At 36.4% G+C, this 20,116-nt stretch overlaps 1 protein-coding gene across 1 annotated transcript in view; it reads right to left on the reverse strand.

Moving 5' to 3' along the window:
* Positions 1–263: 263 nt before the first annotated feature.
* Positions 264–20,116, reverse strand: part of LOC125650380 (rho guanine nucleotide exchange factor 28-like) — a 115,675-nt gene continuing 95,822 nt past the window's right edge. The window contains exons 26-48 of the mRNA XM_056166988.1: positions 18,404–18,555; positions 17,256–17,305; positions 16,273–16,350; positions 15,847–15,912; positions 13,019–13,068; positions 12,168–12,259; positions 11,513–11,564; positions 11,166–11,218; positions 10,575–10,754; positions 10,201–10,326; positions 9,974–10,091; positions 9,084–9,250; positions 8,835–8,916; positions 7,814–7,899; positions 7,218–7,488; positions 6,382–6,485; positions 6,115–6,184; positions 5,792–5,971; positions 5,353–5,444; positions 4,935–5,081; positions 4,259–4,528; positions 2,839–3,665; positions 264–2,180 (exon numbers count right to left, since the gene is read on the reverse strand). Of these exons, the coding sequence (XP_056022963.1) occupies positions 2,847–3,665; positions 4,259–4,528; positions 4,935–5,081; positions 5,353–5,444; positions 5,792–5,971; positions 6,115–6,184; positions 6,382–6,485; positions 7,218–7,488; positions 7,814–7,899; positions 8,835–8,916; positions 9,084–9,250; positions 9,974–10,091; positions 10,201–10,326; positions 10,575–10,754; positions 11,166–11,218; positions 11,513–11,564; positions 12,168–12,259; positions 13,019–13,068; positions 15,847–15,912; positions 16,273–16,350; positions 17,256–17,305; positions 18,404–18,555 (3,305 nt within the window). The 3' untranslated portion in view covers positions 264–2,180; positions 2,839–2,846. The remainder of the gene's footprint in view (positions 2,181–2,838; positions 3,666–4,258; positions 4,529–4,934; positions 5,082–5,352; positions 5,445–5,791; positions 5,972–6,114; positions 6,185–6,381; positions 6,486–7,217; positions 7,489–7,813; positions 7,900–8,834; positions 8,917–9,083; positions 9,251–9,973; positions 10,092–10,200; positions 10,327–10,574; positions 10,755–11,165; positions 11,219–11,512; positions 11,565–12,167; positions 12,260–13,018; positions 13,069–15,846; positions 15,913–16,272; positions 16,351–17,255; positions 17,306–18,403; positions 18,556–20,116) is intronic.

A 20,116-nucleotide genomic window follows, 5' to 3' on the forward strand; every position in this document is an offset into this window, starting at 1 on the left:
AGCAATGTTGTTATAGCAACTGTAATGTGGCATCCTTCATTGTCTCTAGGACCAATCAAAAGTGAGCTACTATTTGAACTGCATTTCTTCACGTAGTACATAGGACCAATCAAAAATGAGCTACTATTTGAACTGCATTTCTTCACGTACAAGTACGAGATTCCCCCCTAAATCTAAAAAATTGACCCTATGAAGTCATCCATTGAAAAATATCATGTTGTACATATTATGCAAGATAAAATGTATAAAGTCACAACTAAAACTGTATCTTAAATATTTTTTAATAAAACCATTAATGGCAGATTTTGTTAATCATGATAAAATGTAAAATATTATTACATTATAACAAGTTCTATGTAGTGTCTTGTAAAGACACTCGAAAAAATAAATCCTGAATCAATGCAATGATCCGAGTCCTGATCCTTAGGGATTACTTTGGGATTACTGCTCCTACACAGCTTAATCCCTTACACTGGGAGGATCCCAATTCTTCCAACAAAAGGGATAGCACTTCCAGTTATCCCACGAAAAAAAATAAATGTCCAGGCGTTAGAAAAATATTTAACAAAGTCGAAAACAATCAACACGAAGGTAGTGAAATGAAGGGCGAATTCCACAATGGACAAACAATGAAAGGTTTTGTAATGTCAGTACATCTATTAATAAAGACAGTTCTCAAAATCCGTTCAGATTGTATTTCAATTTCTATTACATATATATATTTAAAAAAAAAAACTAATTTCCTATATTTCATCAGATCCAGAGTCTATCTTCAGCAACACGAGATTTTTTTTCTTGGTAAGCATTGGCAGGCCAGCTGCCTATCTTAAAACCTTGACAGTGGTAATTTGCAAGAAAACATTACAAACACATTTAAAACTATTTTTCAGTGAACAATTTGGCAAATAAAACGAATATTCCATATTTCACAGACAACATAACATTATTCAGCAGCTGACATGTGGTTTGAACAAAACATGGAACTGCATTTTTTATTGAAATTTAAACTGATGTTCACAAATTCAGCAGTTCATCAGTGGCTGTAGTTTGGGTATGTTTTCTGATGAATGAATAATGAAAACACATAAGCAACATGAACAATCTATATTTAGTAACAAAGTGAGGGCCACATGTTTGTATAAAAAACAGGTTAAAAAGTTCTCATTTAATTTGACAAAAAATCGCTATAAAAATTAAACTCATAAAAATAAAGGTCTCTCATTTAATCTGGGAATGTTTGGTAAGGAATTTATGTCCTGAAAGATGACAAGAGGTCACATGACCAAAGTTCACGACCTAATTAACAGTCAGTGAGTAGATTGTCACTCTGGGGGGTATATCCAAAGTCGGTAAAAGTCCACGCCATCAACAGCCTAGCACTCTAATGTCAGAAACAAGTGGCTTTACTCACGCTATGTCAATTTACACATTACCAATATGTACATATAAATCTGTCATTTTTTTTTCAAATATTTTAGTTTCATTACAATGGTTACCTAACATGTGAGTGAATGAGCTACAGACACAAAAATTAAAATTCAATAAATACATTTTCTACAAATAATCATTTAAAAAAAAACACATCACTCATATGACGTTCCAATCATTGACCTCTATATAACCACAACTTCTTGACAAATTTTAAAACTATTGCTTTCATTTACAGAGAAAATATAAACACAATATGATCGTAGCTGTGACTATTAATCAGTGGGCCAGCACTTGTTGTAAATTTATCATTGGTAAAAACATATCTGTAACATAAAATATCCTGATCACAAATCATATCAGGGAAGCTGTTACAAAAAGCGCTATTTTTTTCTTATCTGTCGATTGAACACTATAAAATATTTTTGTGCTTCCTGACATGATTATATAACCAGATAAATTATGCTACATGCACATATTTTTGTTCACAATTAACACTAACGACAATTGTGTATGTCAAATTTCGAGCAGTCTTTGGCTTCGGCAAGAGCAGAATTTGTTCATTCTTACAAATATCATCAACAATAGGGTGATATGGTGCAACATTCCTGAGAGAGAGAAGACAATTGGTTGACTTCTGTTAGTATCATCCCATCAGCTACGATTTTTCAAGACAGGTTTGACTTTGATATCTTGGCTGGTTCTCTGCCCTCCTTCAGTCTGGCAATTATATGGCACAACATGTACATCATCTAAAATTAATGTGAAGACATTTAAGACTTGACTTCAATGGACAATTTTGACTTAAAGTAACTGCATGTTGTTAATCATTAATTTCCAGAAGTCTGTGGTTAGCAATACTTTCTCTGCTTTTCTATCTGTAATTCACCTCATGAAGAATTTGTTTCAAAACTATCAATTCATATACAAATTCAAGCATATATTTGAACTTAATTTCAAGCATATTTTTCATATCTTTTGTTCATGTTTAAAAAAACCCAAACCCAAATGTCATTGATAAAATAATGACAATCTTTATAATCATTTTTGCTTTTGTATATTTTAATTTTTGCATGTTTTTCCTTAGTATGTAATAAATATAATAAAACACATCCTTTGCCACATTATGATACTCAGTATCAATAAGGGGGAGTTGTCTTAGGTTGATGGAAGGGGTGTGCTGTATGTGAAAAAGAGTATAAATACAAAATTGCTTTAAAAGTTGTTTGTGTAGAAAAGGGGTATGCGTAATAGCCCTATACATCATCACCCCATCCCCCAAAATCATCTTCACAGATGAGAACCCACTCTCTAACCCAATATAATCCTGGCACTTCAAATTTCATGTTGAGTTCTTAATTCAAACAAAATGAACATATACGCAATGTGAAACTTAAAAACAAGACTGACCTACTCTGTTACATGTAGAAAATCCCGCCGCCAGTCTTCTGCTGGCCAGGGCTTTCCTGAGCAGTATTTTTGACATCTGCATTGCCACTGTCCATAGACATTGACTTCTGTCCACTGTTACTGGTTTGAGATTTTCCCTTCCCTCCAGGCTCTGCCAGCTTTAATACCCCGCCCAGCAGCGATGAGGATGAAGACGACTTCTGATGCTGCGGACGATTGGATTTGTAGATGTTCGACACACTCTGACTCCCTGACATTTGAGGAGGACTAGGCTGGGAAGATTTCCCGCCCGCGTCTGCGAGTTTGAATGGTAAGACCTGCTGAACTCCTTTACTGCCACCCACGCTCTGAGAGAACGATGAGGGAGAGCCAGATTTCTTCTGTTCATTCTTAGCACTCAGTAAGTGGATTGGCAGGTTCTTGTTTCCAGCCAGTTTACTCGACACATTTGAAGAGAAACTTGCTGTACCATGAAGGCCCTGTCCCCGAGACTGATCAGGACGAATTGGTAGCTCCCGGCGAGTAGTTTTCACGTGACCTAATCGCAGTCTTTCCAGGTCTCCCTCTATGGTTTGACAAAAGTCAGCACTAGCTGAGCGTCTGTGAGAGTTCTGATTAGGAGAGTCGGGAGAGGAGGAATTCTTCGGGTCTGTCGAGCTGCTCCCCTCCAAACCCTCTTTGTCCCTCAGAACCACCCCTGGGGAACTGACAGTTTTCTCCACTGGAGAATCACGATGACTTAACTTTCCTTGTTTCCACAAGTCAATCTGTCGCTGAAAGGCTTCCTTCTGTCTCTTCAAATCCTCTTTTTTTGCTAGTAAATCAGCCTGTAAAATACAGTGAGTGATTTTGAAATACGGACTGGAAATGTTTATCTGTGTTATACATGTATCATTGTAAGAAATGTTTATCTGTGTTATATGTGTATCATTGTAAGAAATGTTTATCTGTGTTATACATGTATCATTGTAAGAAACGTTTATCTGTGTTATACGTGTATCATTGTAAGAAATGTTCATTTATGCTAATGCATTGTCGGAGACCCATGTTAGGTCTCTCATCTCAAACCTCTTGTGGGACACAAGAACAACATTTTCACTGAACACATTGATATGCATAACCTTACAATAGCTAATGAAAACCACACTCAATGGTAAAGCAAAGGGCAGTAGTAACAACACTCTTGAAAAAGTGTTCCTTCTGCTATACTATCATTCAAAATACTATCATTAATTACCAATTTATGGCCTAATGCAAGGTAAAATTACTAATGAAGTAAATAAGCTTCTCATAAATCTACACATCACAAGACCAGTAACTCTTCACATCACAAGACCAGTAACTCTTCACATCACAAGACCAGTAACTCTTCACATCACAAGACCAGTAACTCTTCACATCACAAGCTCCTAACTCTGACCTGCTCTTTCTCCAGCTGTTTTCGCTGGTCTTCCAGTAGTGCCTTTTCGATGCTGATGTCCCTCATTTCGTTTTCCCGTTGTATTGCGAGCACGGCTTTCTCCCGCTGCACCTGTTCCTGGATGTTCCGGAGTTCTTCTAGCGTGTGGTGCTGGCGGTACCCGCCCCGCTTGTCGTGGACTTCTGCAGACAGTTTGTTGATTCTTTCATTAGCCTCCGCTAGCTGGGCCTTAAGCGATTCCACTTCTGTCCCATGTTTGGCTGTTAAATGCTAGAATAAAAAAAAAAAAATAATTTTTCATACCTGCACCTTAAAATTTGCAAAACATTTTTAAGTCAAATACATCCACAACAATATATAAAACCTTGTCAATGAATTTTTCCCCCTTATGAAATGTGTATTTCAGCCATTAACTAATCTAGGTCAAGTATCTATAGAGATAAAAGGATTGTTCTTTAACAACCAAATTGAAAACACAGCATGTATAACAGGACTTGGGATGTTTTCTTCAATGCTCATCTTTCCCTAAATCACCCAACATATCTAAAGTAACCATAGATTACTATGAATGAAGTAGTGTCCAGTCGTCATGACTTGTTTAGACACAATAAAATCGATGAGGAGGTAAATATAATATTGAACACTTAGAGAGCTCGGTGTAGATCGTCAATCTTACCACGATGCTGTTGAGGGAACCTGAGAGTTGTTGGATGTGGTCTCCTGTAAAGTACATAAAGGGCTGCGAGTACACGGATCCCGTGGTACTCTGGTTGTCATAGGTACAGCTGCTGGCGTCATTACTGTCGTTATACATCAGAGATTTCTGTAATAACGTAACGTTAGAAATCATAAGGGTCCTATTGGTTATTTGTGACTGCAATCAAACTCAAGTTTCCTGATGTTACTTTGTTCAAACTAAAATACATGTTTAACAAATGGGCCCAAAATCTTTGAAAGAAGTTACATCTTTTGCGAATTTGGTGAGATTAATTTTTGGTTATGCATTTTAATTAATGGCAGCGAGATCACATGCTGGGTTTCTGAATGAAGCAACGTAGAGAAGAGGTGCCTTGTACCAGGACAGTGTTCCCTACCTGATCATACGACAGCTCCGAATCACTGTCTGCCTGTATGGGCTGGCCTTCACTGTCCATCACATGACCAAATCTTTTCCTTCCATTGGTTCCTACAAAATTATCTTGCTGAATTAGTTCTCACGATCGTTTCATGCAATGAGAAGAAGGATAGGAGGCACTTTCAGTGGGTATATTTCTACCAATCAAACAGTGCCCTAAATTAACGTTATCCATAATTAGCATTTTTGTATATGCTAATACATTCTACTCAATAACAGTTAAGAAAGATAGAATTTCATAAATCTAATATGAAAAGAAATACCCCTGTGTATATAGACACTCTACGTGCAACAGGATGTGATTCCCTATCTTTGCGACAACCCTGATTTTTACAATAATGCATAGGGACATGATCATTTAGTGTGTTTTGGGAATAAAATGTAAAATGAGTCCCTACCTTTAGATATATCAAATGAGGTATCAAACCCAGCGAAGGTCTCCGCCCGCTTAGCCATGGGCATGACTTGGAAGGAGGTACTGACGTGCTCACCCACGCTGCTTACATGACGCATCAGCTGGGTGGGGCTTGATCCTCCACCCTCTAACATGTTGGTCAGATTGGAGGCGGTAACAGTTGCTGTAAATGTTTGTAATGCTACATGACAGAAGTCATAAAACATGGACACTGATTCAAAATACAGCTGGGGTTAAGCAAATCTGGAATTATACGATTGACAATACATATTACCCTACTCTAGAAACCATGACTTTCAGACTTACCCTGCTGTATGGCTGCCTGTAGAGCATCCATGTGTTCACAACCCTCTTCTGATCCCATAGAATCCGGTCGCTGTGGGAAAACAAACAATGAATAGTACCATTTCCTTCTTATAAAACAATAGCCAAATGTGACAGAACACTGTTTTAATGTAATACATATTACGGTCTAACCTCTGTAGTTTTTGCCAGTCTTCATGAAAATGTTAAGATCATTATTCTATGGAGTTTGAGGGGAATTACCTTTGACTGGTCCCTAATGGGAATTACCTTTGACTGGTCCCTAATGTCGTATACTTCCAGTAGTTCTACCATCAGCTGGTTCTTGTGATCACAAACCATTTTAATCTCATCATCCTTCTTGTGTAACATATCTACAATAAACACCATCATGTGTTGAGGCATACTCAGCTGTAGAATAAAGTCATGTGGTACGAAGCGGAGAATTGACATTAATTTGTAATCCTGTTTGAAACAAAATGAGAATGTGAAACACGGATGCCCCCCTATGGCCAACTCTAGTCATGAGGTAAAAAATGTTGGTACAAGAAATACTTGCAAAATATGAAAGCCCTACTAGCACTAAACCTTCAAAAGTTATGGCCAAGGTTAAAGTTTTTTAAAAGTAGACCAAACTTCAAGGTCATGAGGTCAAAACATTTGGTACAATAAGCAAGATCTTGGCACAAGGAATGCACAATATGTGAAAAATATGAAAGCCCTAGCACTAACCATTCAAAAGTTATGGCCAGGGTTAAAGCTTATCAAGAGAAGGTCAAACTCAAGGTAAAGGTCAAGAGGTCAAATATTTTGTAATCAAAAGAAAGGTCATGTCACAAGGAATACACTTGTGAAATATGAAAGCCCTATCACCATCCATTCAGAAGTTATGGCCAGGATTAAAGTTTTTGCTTACAGACAGACAGACCATAAACTGTATGCCCTGAATCTCTGATTATGGGGGCATAAAAATATTTCACACTTTGAGACTCCAAACTAATCTAAAAACAGCAACAAATATACAGCTTTTCTTTCTAGCTTACTCCACAAAACCCTCTCAAGTACGCTTCCTTCCCATTCATTTTCCGAAGTAAGTCTCTGCCTACCTATGATTTCTCGCATCTTTGCCGATCGAGCCTCCATTAGTCTTCGCTCTGCTTCATCGTCCTCTTGAGGCTGACTCTCTTCTTCAGCAGGACATTTTTCAGACGCAGCCCTGATCTCCCGAATCCACGCCTCTCTCACGCTGTTGGTGTTACACACGATCTCGTACATTTCTGGATTCTGTTTGTTTTGACTGATCAGGTATATCCCTTTACTCTCCTTTGTGTCGCTCTTCTCTCGAACCAACAACTCAAACAGAGGTATTGCACAAGACTATAAATAGAATCAGGGAGTCAGAGGTCAGTTATACACACAGAGAGATACTGTATATCAAGTCATTTTCATACAAATGTAGTTTGAAATGTTGACATTTTTCATTTGGCAAATTTTCATGTAGTACAAATAAATATTCTAAATCTACTTTTTGACTATTTTTTTTTTCTCCATCCAAAAAGTCAACGTTTCCAACGTGGCAAAATTATCAATAAAAATTCTACAGGTATATAAGACACATGTAAGTAAAAAAGACTCCACTATTGGAGAAAAATAAAAATATTTTATTCCGAACATCTTTTAGTACAAAGTATCAAGTGTCTACCTTGTTGTCCTGAGAGAAAAACGTGTATTTGCCATTCTGCTCCTGCATGAAAAAGATGAGATCTGTCAGCACCACCATGATGGCCTCTGGAAAACAAAAATAGACATGAGTATCTCAAATAACAATGACATCATCACATGGGTATCTCAAATAACAATGACATCATCTAACCCTTCTGATTTAGGGAGATTGGACGCATTCACTGTTTTAACCAGTTCATGTCTCACCGTAGTAAACTTGTACAATTGACAGCTGTTACTTTCTTGTTTGATCAACATTTAGCGTAATTCATAAACACTATCATTAAAACATGTGTGAAATTTGATGCGAGTCATTATCGATAACACTGCATGACAAGGTTTCTAGATGATAAAACTAAGTTTTTTCTCAGAAGTTCTGGTTTCAACTGACCCGTCTAAGACCTCAGATAGAATTTTACACAATTGTTCTCTTTCTTTAAATATCTTGAAATATTCTTTGAAGGATTATAATTAGGTAATTCATAATGTAAGGAAAACATCAATTATTATTCATCAGTTGATCTGATCAACTGTGTCATTAATGATGTATGTAAATGGATGAGCTCTATAGCTTAAAGTCAATAAAGAATTGAAAATTGAAACTGACTCTTTAAATTCCACAGCATTACACTCATCCGCCGTACAAAGTGTGGCACAAAATAATTCCCTGGTAGTTTTTAAATATCCATTAAAATAATTAAAGTCCTTTAACATAAGAAATTATAGAATTGCTTGTATTTCTACTGAATGGTTCTAAATGTTGTAATAATTGCAGATTCATACAAAGATTGACAACTTGGGAAGTTTGGAAGTAGGTGCATCTCTGAGAAAGCATTGTAATTTACTTGGACTTTTCTAGTGAGCACACTAACAATTTTCCCCAAAAGTGTTACCGAAAATATGTAATTCGACATTTATCCCCCATCAATAAATAGTCGGAATATGATGGATCACTTTTACAGAAGTATATCCATAATGTTGTCAAAGTTTCCATATGTTACCTGTAACTTTTCCTCTTGCATTTTTCAAACCAATTGTCCCCTCTTTCACAAGCTTCCTCCCATGTGAAGATAGGTCTGATTTCTATAGGAAAAAAGAAAGAATAACAGTTTCTTCATTCAATATCATAAAAATATGCAAAAATTTGGGAAGCATTCTATTTGAAAGTACATGGATTTCAAAGCATAGATGAACTCTGAATTTAGAGAGTGAAATAAAACGTGCAGAGTGAACAATGCATCCAGTCTGACCTTGAACTTATTGCCCTTGTAGAGTGTGGTGGCCCTGGGGTCGAATCCCTCGTAAATTTCCCGTAGCCTCTGAATGCGCTCCTGTTCGTGAACTCGGTCATCTATACTCTGTAAAATCTCCTTACTGAGCTGTAGTGAACGACTGATATTCTGCCGCTCTTCCTTCACTGAAAAACCGACATTTCACTAGAATATCTCGCCAACTACAGTACACACTTTATAAAAACCCGACATTTCACTAGAATATCTCGTCAACTACAGTACACACTTTATATATACTTTAACCTTTTCATCATACTCATACAAACATCAAAATCAGAATAAAACAATACAATATGTAAACCTGGATTTGAGGGACCTACTTGCCACAATTGTTGTTAATTGCTACCATAAGCTGAATCTTATACAGGGACCAATTAACTTGTGATCCAATTCCATTTTATAAAATTCATGATTCCATTCAGAACATATCAGAACTTTCCATAAGATAAAGGAAGCTGCTACATGCAAGCATTTCGAATAGTCGAGTATCAATCCATCACATTGATGCACCTATTTGCAGGGAATCAGTAATTTTACAGTGATTTACGTCAATTTATTTTTATATTGTGAAAAAAAATCAGTAGAGGTATATAGGAACATCAATCATATTTCTAGCACTTGGTGGTCAACAGATAGACCATTCCAAAATCATGTTAACTGGGTGACCATACACTGTCTAATGTTAACTGGGTGTCCATACACTGTCTACTGTTAACAGGGTGTCCATACACTGTCTACTGTTAACAGGGTGTCCATACACTGTCTACTGTTAACAGGGTGACCATACAAGTCTAAGCACTCTTTGCACCTCTGTCAACCTTATTTCACCTGATTTCACTTTGCTTTACCTGTTGTTCTTTTAATTAAGGTGTCTAGAAGTCCTAAGTACTTCGACGGTCTCTGGGTGACTAGAAGAACAAAATCAGGTATCTCTCTCTTTTGTAACAAACTGTCATTATTGCACTTCTGTAATGAGAAGAATACAGGAAAATGCATGAAAACAACAGATTGTCCCATCTGTAAAATGGTATAGAACAAACCTTGATCCTTCTAATCCGTTCCATATCGTACAAACCTTGATAAAATTAAGGAACTTCCTATCCTTTATAAGTAGGTCTTTGTAAAACAGCACAGAATCTTTGTGGCCACAACAGAAAGCGCCATAGGCACACTTCATCTTCTCCGCGGACACCCCAGAAAACTGAAATCAAAATCCAATCTATATCCATCCTCAAGGACATATTTACATGTATCACAAAGTCAAGCTTTTAAAAAATTATTCACAATACCTTAGCCTACAGTGGTCTAAGACTCCAAGAACAAAATTCTGACATAAAAACTTTTAAATTAGTCCATTTCCGACTGCTTTGCTTCATGTTTCACCCAAGTAAATGCATTCATCTATGTTCATAACCCTTCTTTTTATATCACTAGCAAGAATTTCTTTACCTGGTTAACGAGTGTGTCTCCGATTTTCTCCACTGAGCGATCCGAGTGACGGTTCTGAAGCTCCTGCAGGTTCCGTAAAAAGTTCATGTGGACCTCGATAAGATCATCCAGCTTTGGAAAGAGTCTTTCCACCACGCCTTGCGACATGTGCAGATCATGTAATATGCCCTGGGCATACACCTGCATGAAAACAGCATATTCTTAAATCGAAAGTTATAACCCTTTTTAAATTATAATTTGATCTAGATCTGCCTTCATATATCTAGCAAACAAAATTTCATCCGTCATCTTTCACAAAAACTGAAATCTCGTCCAAAATTACTCATTATCAGGCCAAGGCAGTGTACATAACATAATTTATTCTTTACGACATAACATTTCTTCATTATGACACAACATTATTTCTAAACATTTATCATACCACTGCATATCTATCAGACAATGGACTTTTGATGTCAAATGCGAGCATGTGATATCTCTGGCATACATGTACACTGTAAATGTTTTTCTCACAGTCAAAATAACAGAAAACAAAAAGAATGTGATGACAAGGCCCACAACTCCACCAATGATGAAGATAGAATTACTTACCCTTTGCAGAATCTTCAGTGTCCTACAATGGTGTCTCTCTGTCTGAATGAGTTCTGAAAAGCAAAGATTCACACAATTTATAGAAAGTATCTACGATAGATTTTCAGCGGCTTCGGTGCAATATTATCTGACTTATACAAAACAAATCATAAAAGTACCGAGATTTTCAGCGGCTTCGGTGCAATATTATCTGACTTATACAATACAAATCATAAAAGTATCGAGATTTTCAGTGGCTTCAGTGCAATATTATCTGACTTATACAATACAAATCATAAAAGTACCGAGATTTTCAGTGGCTTCGGTGCAATGTTATTTGATTTACACAAATCTAACATAGAACTCACCCCATATCGTATCTTGTCTTTTGATTTCTTGTGAGTTAAAACTTTTCTTTCTCTGAAAGGTGAGAAGTGAATGTTGATGATGTTGCAAAAGAAAAGAGTAAAAGGAGGCTTTTATGCTTATAAAATCACGTAAAAGTCGAGCATTTAAAGCACTATATTTCTCTGTTCTTTATATCACTCATCAACTGTCCAGTGTTCATCTCTGTGTGTCGAATTACAAAACAACGAAACTAATTATATTCCATAGCAACAAACTAGTGATAGTAATTATCAGTAAAATCACATGGATACTAATCAGTTTAGGTACTAACAAAACAAAATAAATAGCAAAATTTATAAATATGGGATAGACACATCTTGTGGAATTAAGTGTAATCCAATTATCATAATGAAATAAAGGATATGTATAAGGAATTTCTATAAGGGATCTCTATAAGAAATCTCAATAAGGGACCTTTACAAGAGATCTCAATAAGAAATCTCAATAAGAGATCTCTATAAGGAATCTCAATAAAGTATCTCTATAAGAAATCTCAATAAGGGATCTCTAGACTATAAGAAATCTCAATAAGGTATCTCTATAAGAAATCTCAATAAGGAATCTAAATAAGAAATCTCTATAAGGGATCTCTAGATAGCATGCCGAGTTGGTCACCTTCTTTTCCAGAGTCTCGCTCCAGGTCTCTGGCTCAATAGTACTAAGGTTCTTTAACTCCTCGTCGATGTGCGACGTCACCTCAACAGCAGCTGTACAAAACAAATATCCGGTGTCTGATTACGAATCTGATATCATCCACGTGCAGTCAATATTTTTCATTTGCTTACATTAACATGTGTTTGTGTCAAGATGAAACATTTTCATCAAATTGTTTAAATAGATAAATCATAAACTTCAGGGATATTCTTTTATTAAAGGGACTGATTCACGATTTTCCCCAAAATTTTCTTTTTTACTTTTAATGATCAATATCTACTGTCTAATGTGTTTAAAAGAGTTCACATAAAAATTAAGGTTATACATTATCACAGAAGCTCATTTTAGAGAGTTTGTTATTTGTTTTGTAAACAAAGATTGCGGTATGTTATTGTTTATGAAATTTCAAAAGAAATGGATATCAATCTAAGTTTATCATATCTTTCACATTTCAAGCATTTTTGGGGTAAATGTGTAATCTAAAAGTCAAAATTTGTGACTATGCAAAATTAAGATGCTATATATTACAAAATCAATATTTCACTTGCTTGTTTGTATACATAAAAAGACTCGAGTCTTTGTTTACATAACACAGATTTTAGGCTAAAATATTGCTTTTATTCTTGCATTCAGGTCAAAATTTTGGATGTCATTATTAAATGAGTTATATTTTTAATGTTTACCATCAAAAATGAAAAATATTTTTGTCAAAAATCGTGAACCAGTCCCTTTAATGTGTCATGGATTTCCTTCCCAAAGAACTCTATGTGCAAACTTTGATCTTTCGTAAGTTTGTAATACATTAAACTTACCATCCACATCATCCAAGCTTTCCTGGGAGTTGGAATTAGCACTTGATAACCTGTGGAGAGAATCAGACAGCCATTAAGTAACCACAAAAATGTGGGTCCCTTCCCCCACTACAGAAGCCAATACCACCTGTTTACTACAGCCACTTAACATCAAAACGTTTCAATGAGATATGTGGGACTTAAACATAAAGCCACTTAAAACAATGAATGGAAGGTGCAAAATCTGAATTTAGATTACTCAATAAGCATAAAAACTGAAATAATTTTGATCTTCCAAAGAAATTCATATATTCTGTCAATAACAAATCATATGAAAATGCATGCTTTTTTAAAAAAAAAAATGTTATGGTCAAAATTGTCTTTCCTGGGTTTATTTTGTAAATAAGAACGATATAACAACACAAATATCATAGGAAAACAGTCACGTGAAAAATCAAAATTGAACATACACAGAATCAAACAAGAAATGCCAAAAATGCACTCAGACAGAAAGTGAACAGATACGCAGGACACGTTTATTGAGACGGACACCTTACCGATGTTTCAGTCTGTGGTAGAGTTCTCCAATGACCCGGTTATAACTACTGTCGTATTTATGTCCATATCTCCAGACATCAGAGTCACAACGCTGCATAGTCAAATTCACTTTCATGTCAGAAAAACCTCCAGAAACATGGACCACAATTCCCAGAATGTGAGAGTCAGGCTACCTTATTCCAACAGCGACTGTGTCAGAAAAACCTCCAGAAATATGGACCACAATTCCCAGTGTGTGAGAGTCAGGCCACCTTATTCCAACAGCGACTGTGTCAGAAAACATGGACCACAATTCCCAGTGTGTGAGAGTCAGGCCACCTTATTCCAACAGCGACTGTGTCAGAAAACATGGACCACAATTCCCAGTGTGAGAGTCAGGCCACCTTATTCCAGCAGCGACTGTGATGTCCTTACTAATATTGCTCCTATAGTAAACAACCCCCACCACACTTCCCTACTGTACTATACACATTATGAGTAACTGAAGTTTTGGTCAGAATTATAATGATTCATACAATACATATTATTGTATGAAGGTCTATAAATATCGCAACTCCTCACGCTGGTCGAGTGGCAGCTTACATGTATCCCATAATGCCTCAGGAAACCGCAACTCGTGCTAATCCAGTTGGTGAGAATGGAACAAAAATAGTAAATTTTTCAAGAATTTTTTTCCCCGTACATTCATTCATACCCATAAATTCTACTTTTCTATGCTTTGCAAATGAGAATGTAAAAAAAACTGCATTCATGATGGAAGAAAAAAAATAGAGCTGTGTTTTGAACATGTATCCTTATTTTTCTGACACTTATCCCACCCCTGGATATACATGACCAAGGCTTAGGGCTGTATTTAACCCCAACCCTGGAGATACGTGACCAAGACTGAGGGCTGTAACTAACCCCCACCCCCTGGAGATACATATGATCAAGACTTAGGGCTGTAACTAACCCCCACCCCTGGAGATTAAGTGACCAAGACTTAGGGCTGTAACTAACCCCCACCCCTGGAGATTAAGTGACCATGACTCAGGGCTGTAACTAACCCCCACCCCTGGAGATTAAGTGACCAAGACTCAGGGCTGTAACTAACCCCCACCCCTGGAGATTAAGTGACCATGACTCAGGGCTGTAACTAACCCCCACCCCTGGAGATTAAGTGATCAAGACTTAGGGCTGTAACTAACCCCCACCCCTGGAGATTAAGTGACCAAGACTCAGGGCTGTAACTAACCCCCACCCCTGGAGATTAAGTGACCATGACTCAGGGCTGTAACTAACCCCCACCCCTGGAGATTAAGTGACCATGACTCAGGGCTGTCCACTAGTTCTCATCCAGACAAAGTAGGGATGTTAATCACTCACACTTCCATGTATCTGTATGAGACATTCTTTCCTGTTCCACTTGATACAATTAATAAGACACTTGGTGGAAAGTTATTTTTGACAAATTCATCACATCATGTAACACTGGTGTATTCCTTTGGCGTGGTCTACTTCTAAATCAAGAGGCAGCCATTAAGCTTTGTGTATATTGAGGTTTTTTCCCATGTGTCTGGAACGTTAAGAGTAATACAGCATGGAGATCTACCAAGTCTGGCTGTCTGAAGTCAAATGAATGGAGCAGTCGCCACTTGTCACGAGATATGAGAGATATGGAGGTCTGACTTTCCTCACACTGAATAATTGCACAAAGTCCTTAAACTTCCCATTGACATCCTCCAAAAAACGTGGCTTACTTAACAAGAGAAACATGATTGTAAACCTTATGGGCCATTCACCCTGACCATACAAGACCATCTTGACCAGTGATGACTACCCTGCAGTCATTCTGCTCACTGTACCCAGAACACCTGGGGAAACCTGCACAAACTTGCTCATCACAGAATAGCAGTGACCTTGACCCCAATCCAGCCTATTTTCCAGAAATCATGTCATTTATCAGCACATTGACATCTCCAGTGATTTCATTATTCGGGTCTAAAATGTATTACAGTTCTTTAAATATAACTCTGATGAAGTCCTGGAGTGAACCGTGAAGATGAAGAGTGAAATCGTTGTATTTAGTGAGGGTTCCATTTTGTGAACTTTTTTCCAGCATTGAACAGGCTTGCATTACTCAAACTATTGTCAATCTCGTAAAATATCAACTGACCCAAACAGCACCCACCGACTAACCTATCACATCCATTCATCAACAGAACGACTTGTAAACCAAGAAAACTAATCTTACAAAGGCGTCATCCTATTCACAACCAGATTTTTGGGAGGGAGAAGTGTGGTGAACTCACCCGATTTGACCAACGTCCTGTCCCTGTCCTAGCCTCTCCTGGTCTGTCTCTTCATGAATAGCTTTGCTACAACAACAGGGGGTCAACTTAAATGAACATTCACAACAAAAAGCTTGTCAACTCAAAATCATATATCAAAAATATAAATCATGCAAATGAAACACACCCAAAAACCAAACATAGCAATGATAAAAAAAAAAAAAAACCATGCGTGCCAAAAACCTCATGCAAGACTATAAATATGTTAGTAAAATAAAAAGCAAATTAAAACAAATGAAAAAAAATTACACTTAAAAATAAAAGAATTTTTCAAAACATAACAACAATCAGCTGCAGGCTTGGCGTAAAAATTGGATTTCACCAATTTATGAGAGGAACGTGGGTCAATTTCAGCAAAGCTAACAGTTAAAGTGAGGCAGGACTTACTCTATGCCCATCAGTTTCTCTCTGGCCCTTCGCCAGTGTTGGACCCCGGGCCTCTGGTAATGAGGAGACATTGAGTAACTGTCGAGATAATAGATGCTTGGAATCACATGCTAGATGGAATCTCTCAGAGCATTCTGAGTGTTACAGGCATAAGCAGGTGCTTCATACAGAAATATATCAGGCTACTCATTTCTATGTATAGAGAATGTGTCAATGTCATTATTTCCTTCAGAAATGTTCCTAATAAAACATTCAAGTCTGTATGTTTAGAAATTCTGAACATGAAAAAAAAAATCATTTGAAAAAATCCCTAGTAGTAGTGACTGAAATGAAGAACTTTTGCCTGGGAACTGCTGCATACAGAAATTCTGTACAGTAAGAAATTTAACAAGAAAAGTAGGTCTCGTGCACTAATGGATTCTTGTCACTAACACAGCCTCCAGACGCACAGCCTGATTAATCCGCTATTCTATTTCATAGTAAACTCCCGCTAGCAGTGACCCCATGCGAACTCAAACACGACTCCACCCTGACCCTGCCCGTCTGACTGTACATTTATCAATAGAGCAGTTCTCTGTTCTCAGGTGACCTTAATCTGATTGTAAGGATTAAAGCTCTTTAATACAATGATAAGGAAAATAGATTAATGCTTGTGTTTTGTTAGTAGCCACAATGCACCCGTGCTATTTCAAAATCCCTTTTGTGTACATAAACTGTGAATAAATTGTGTATGTGTGCACAGGAGTATATATACACACAAATATTGCTTCAAATTAAATTCTACGAATAAATACCTGACAACCATATATATATATATATATATATAGATAGATATATATATAATTTTTTTATAATTATATATCTTAATTTATTCAAGATAAGAACATTATGAATTTTTCCATTAGTAATAAGCAAACCCCTAATGATTGAAATGAGCAATGGCCATGACATAAGGTGAGTGACCTTGACCTGAATATTTCTACCTTGTGTTGGGTAGACTCCTTCTGTGAAGAGCTGCATGGAGTCTGTCTCCCTGAAAAAAAGTTATAGCACATCAGACACTTCATGTTCTTAATCATATTAAAAAAAAAATTAATTTTTTTTTAATGAAAATCTGAATCTGAATTCATAACACATGATAAGTCAATCTTAGATAGACAGTCTCTAAGTTATGTGCCTTTAATCAATATGCATAAACATTAGTCACCATTAATAAGCTAGATTTTGTTCATCACTTGAACCGGATAAATAGCTGAGGAGGATTGATAGCTTTCTGTAGACTGACAACAGTAACAAAAGAGTCTGACAACAATTTAGCAGAGAGGAGAGAAATATGAACTAAAGTTTAGTTCAGAAAATCTAATGGCCAAGAAGTAAATACAAGGGGAGATCAGTCACAGAGGGTGGAAAATCAAAGTACAGAAAGGACTGGCAGGCAGATATCAATCAACATTTGACACAATTTTCATTGCAGAACAAACTGACTTCAGTCTTCGGTTATTTTCAAGCAATGTTTAAGGAATGACACTGCCTGCTGATAAGAAACTTGAGGGTTAGTTGAAAATGCATCTACCAAGAAGATAAAAATGGATGTTAATTGTTAGCATAAATGTGGGTAGGGGGCACTACAGTTTGTGTATAAAGTTTTATCTACAACAATGAGGACAATCTGAAAGTATTAGCTTTACATTTAGGTTGCCATGGTTACAGATCAGTATAAAATTGTATACCTCTTACCATATAGGATTTACATGAAAATAAAACTCTCTTCAAAATTACAGCATGCTATACACGGCTATAAGTTATAATGATGCATTGTTATTTGTCTCAGACAACAAGATTACGGAGGCTTTAGATATAGATATCATAATTACGATTATCTTGATTATGCCAATACATAAGATGCATCACATATACAGTTTTTTGGCAACAAAGACCAGATTCAAAATTTGATGCATACCAAAACTTCAACATAATAGAAGGTTATATATATTTTTTTCCGTCTGGTTACAATATGTTTCTAAGTTTCAGTTACACCAGCAGTAGTTTACTAGGTGTGAACTACTGTGACTGGTCCCTGTAAGTGTGATGCATGCTGGGAGTGGATTATAGAAGGATATATCATGCGTACCTGGTTGTCATCAGGCTCAGACGAGTCAGGAATAGCAGAGAGGGGAACAGAGACACCTGGCGGTGACGAGGTTACCTGATTCCTCAATGGAACGCTGGTCGACGGACTTCGTTCTTTGAAGGACTGAGTGGGTCGCAGACCTGAATAAGCCGCTACAAATAAAATCACAAGAATCAATAACAATTTAACAAACTGCATCGTTTTGGGGATGGGGTGGGGGTGGTAGTTTAACACGTAGAAGATAACATCATGTGGAAACACCATTATCTATAGTCAACGGTGATCTCCACGAGTTTTATGTATGGCAACAAAATGCCTTCATTTTTCAGTCCCAATAACTAATAATTTCGCAAAAGAGTAAACAATTTGTTATCCTAGCAATAAGTGATGCAGGAACGAACATATCCCATTGGTACAGCAAAAATCTGTCAATCATTGAATTCGACTTCAGTGAAAATTATTCGACATGTAACTCTAAACTGTTCCAAGGAAAGCATGTCACAATCATGGAATGAAATAGACAGAAGGATGGACACACATCAACAGTTGTGAAGTTAGCTAAATATAAGGACACAGGTCACCAGTCCTGAAGTTAAACACACAGAATGAAAGACACACAAAGAACAATTAAGGGGTGAGATCAAAAGTTCAATTTCTGACAAAAAACTAAATGATGAATGTTGAAACTAATCGATTAACAAGTAAAAACATAAGAGTATAAACAACACTTTGTATTCATTCATAAATGAAAGTATAAAATAAAACTATTAAATGTTCATATTACTATGTTGGTTTTTGGGTGTTTTTTTTTTCTTTTAACAGTCACTTGCCTTTTGCCTTTTTTGACAGAAACTTATGAGGTTTTTTACTCCCCTTTCCTATTTGAATTTAGATTTTTATCTGACATCGATCTTTTGATCTTGCCCCTAAAACATTTTACTTCACATTTTCCTTGACAAGGTACTTAATGACAGATAAAAATACAGAAATTCAACACAAAATACATTTGAAGATGTTTCAATGGTAAAGTCTGTGTCTTCCAGTACAGCATGGTACACCTTATAATGATAATACTGATGAGATGTACCCTCTTAAACCTCTGGACAGCTCCGTTTTGTTGACCGTGTTGACTGTTTGTTTAAAAAGGATCAACATCTGATCTCATAACTAGCTTATTTCCACTTACTGAAAATTATTCAACAAAAGAGGTCTGAAGAACACGAAATAGGAGTATTTAATCGATAAAAGTTTAAAAAAGCCTGTAACAGTTAAACAGTGTTTAGTTGTGTTATGTCTGTCCAATATGTGTCACAGCAAAGGTCACAAAGGTCAAAAAAATAATAAATGTCCGCTTCTCACAAAGATTATTTTTAAAAATCAGATTAAGGAATCTTGAATGTTTCATGAATAAAATATTGTTTAAATCAAAATGCAGAGCACACTTTAGTCAGTCAGCTTATTAAGCTGTAGATCTTATTCATCAGGATTATATTGTAAGGATCATGTAAAAAAAAATATAGAGTTGAGTCCAAGGAGAAATTGTTAGGTATAGAGTATTAATCTCGTAAGTTTGTTGAAAAATTTCATTTTGTATCTACATGATCTACAAAAAGGGCAAATAAACATACACAGGTCCACCTTGTTACAACTCATTTATACACAAACATGTCCGCACATCTTAAGATTTATCTTGACAACTTGAAGGTCAGTGTG

The sequence above is a fragment of the Ostrea edulis genome, chromosome 5 (genome assembly GCF_947568905.1).
Source record: "Ostrea edulis chromosome 5, xbOstEdul1.1, whole genome shotgun sequence".
In the NCBI taxonomy this organism is placed as follows: Eukaryota; Metazoa; Mollusca; class Bivalvia; order Ostreida; family Ostreidae; genus Ostrea; species Ostrea edulis.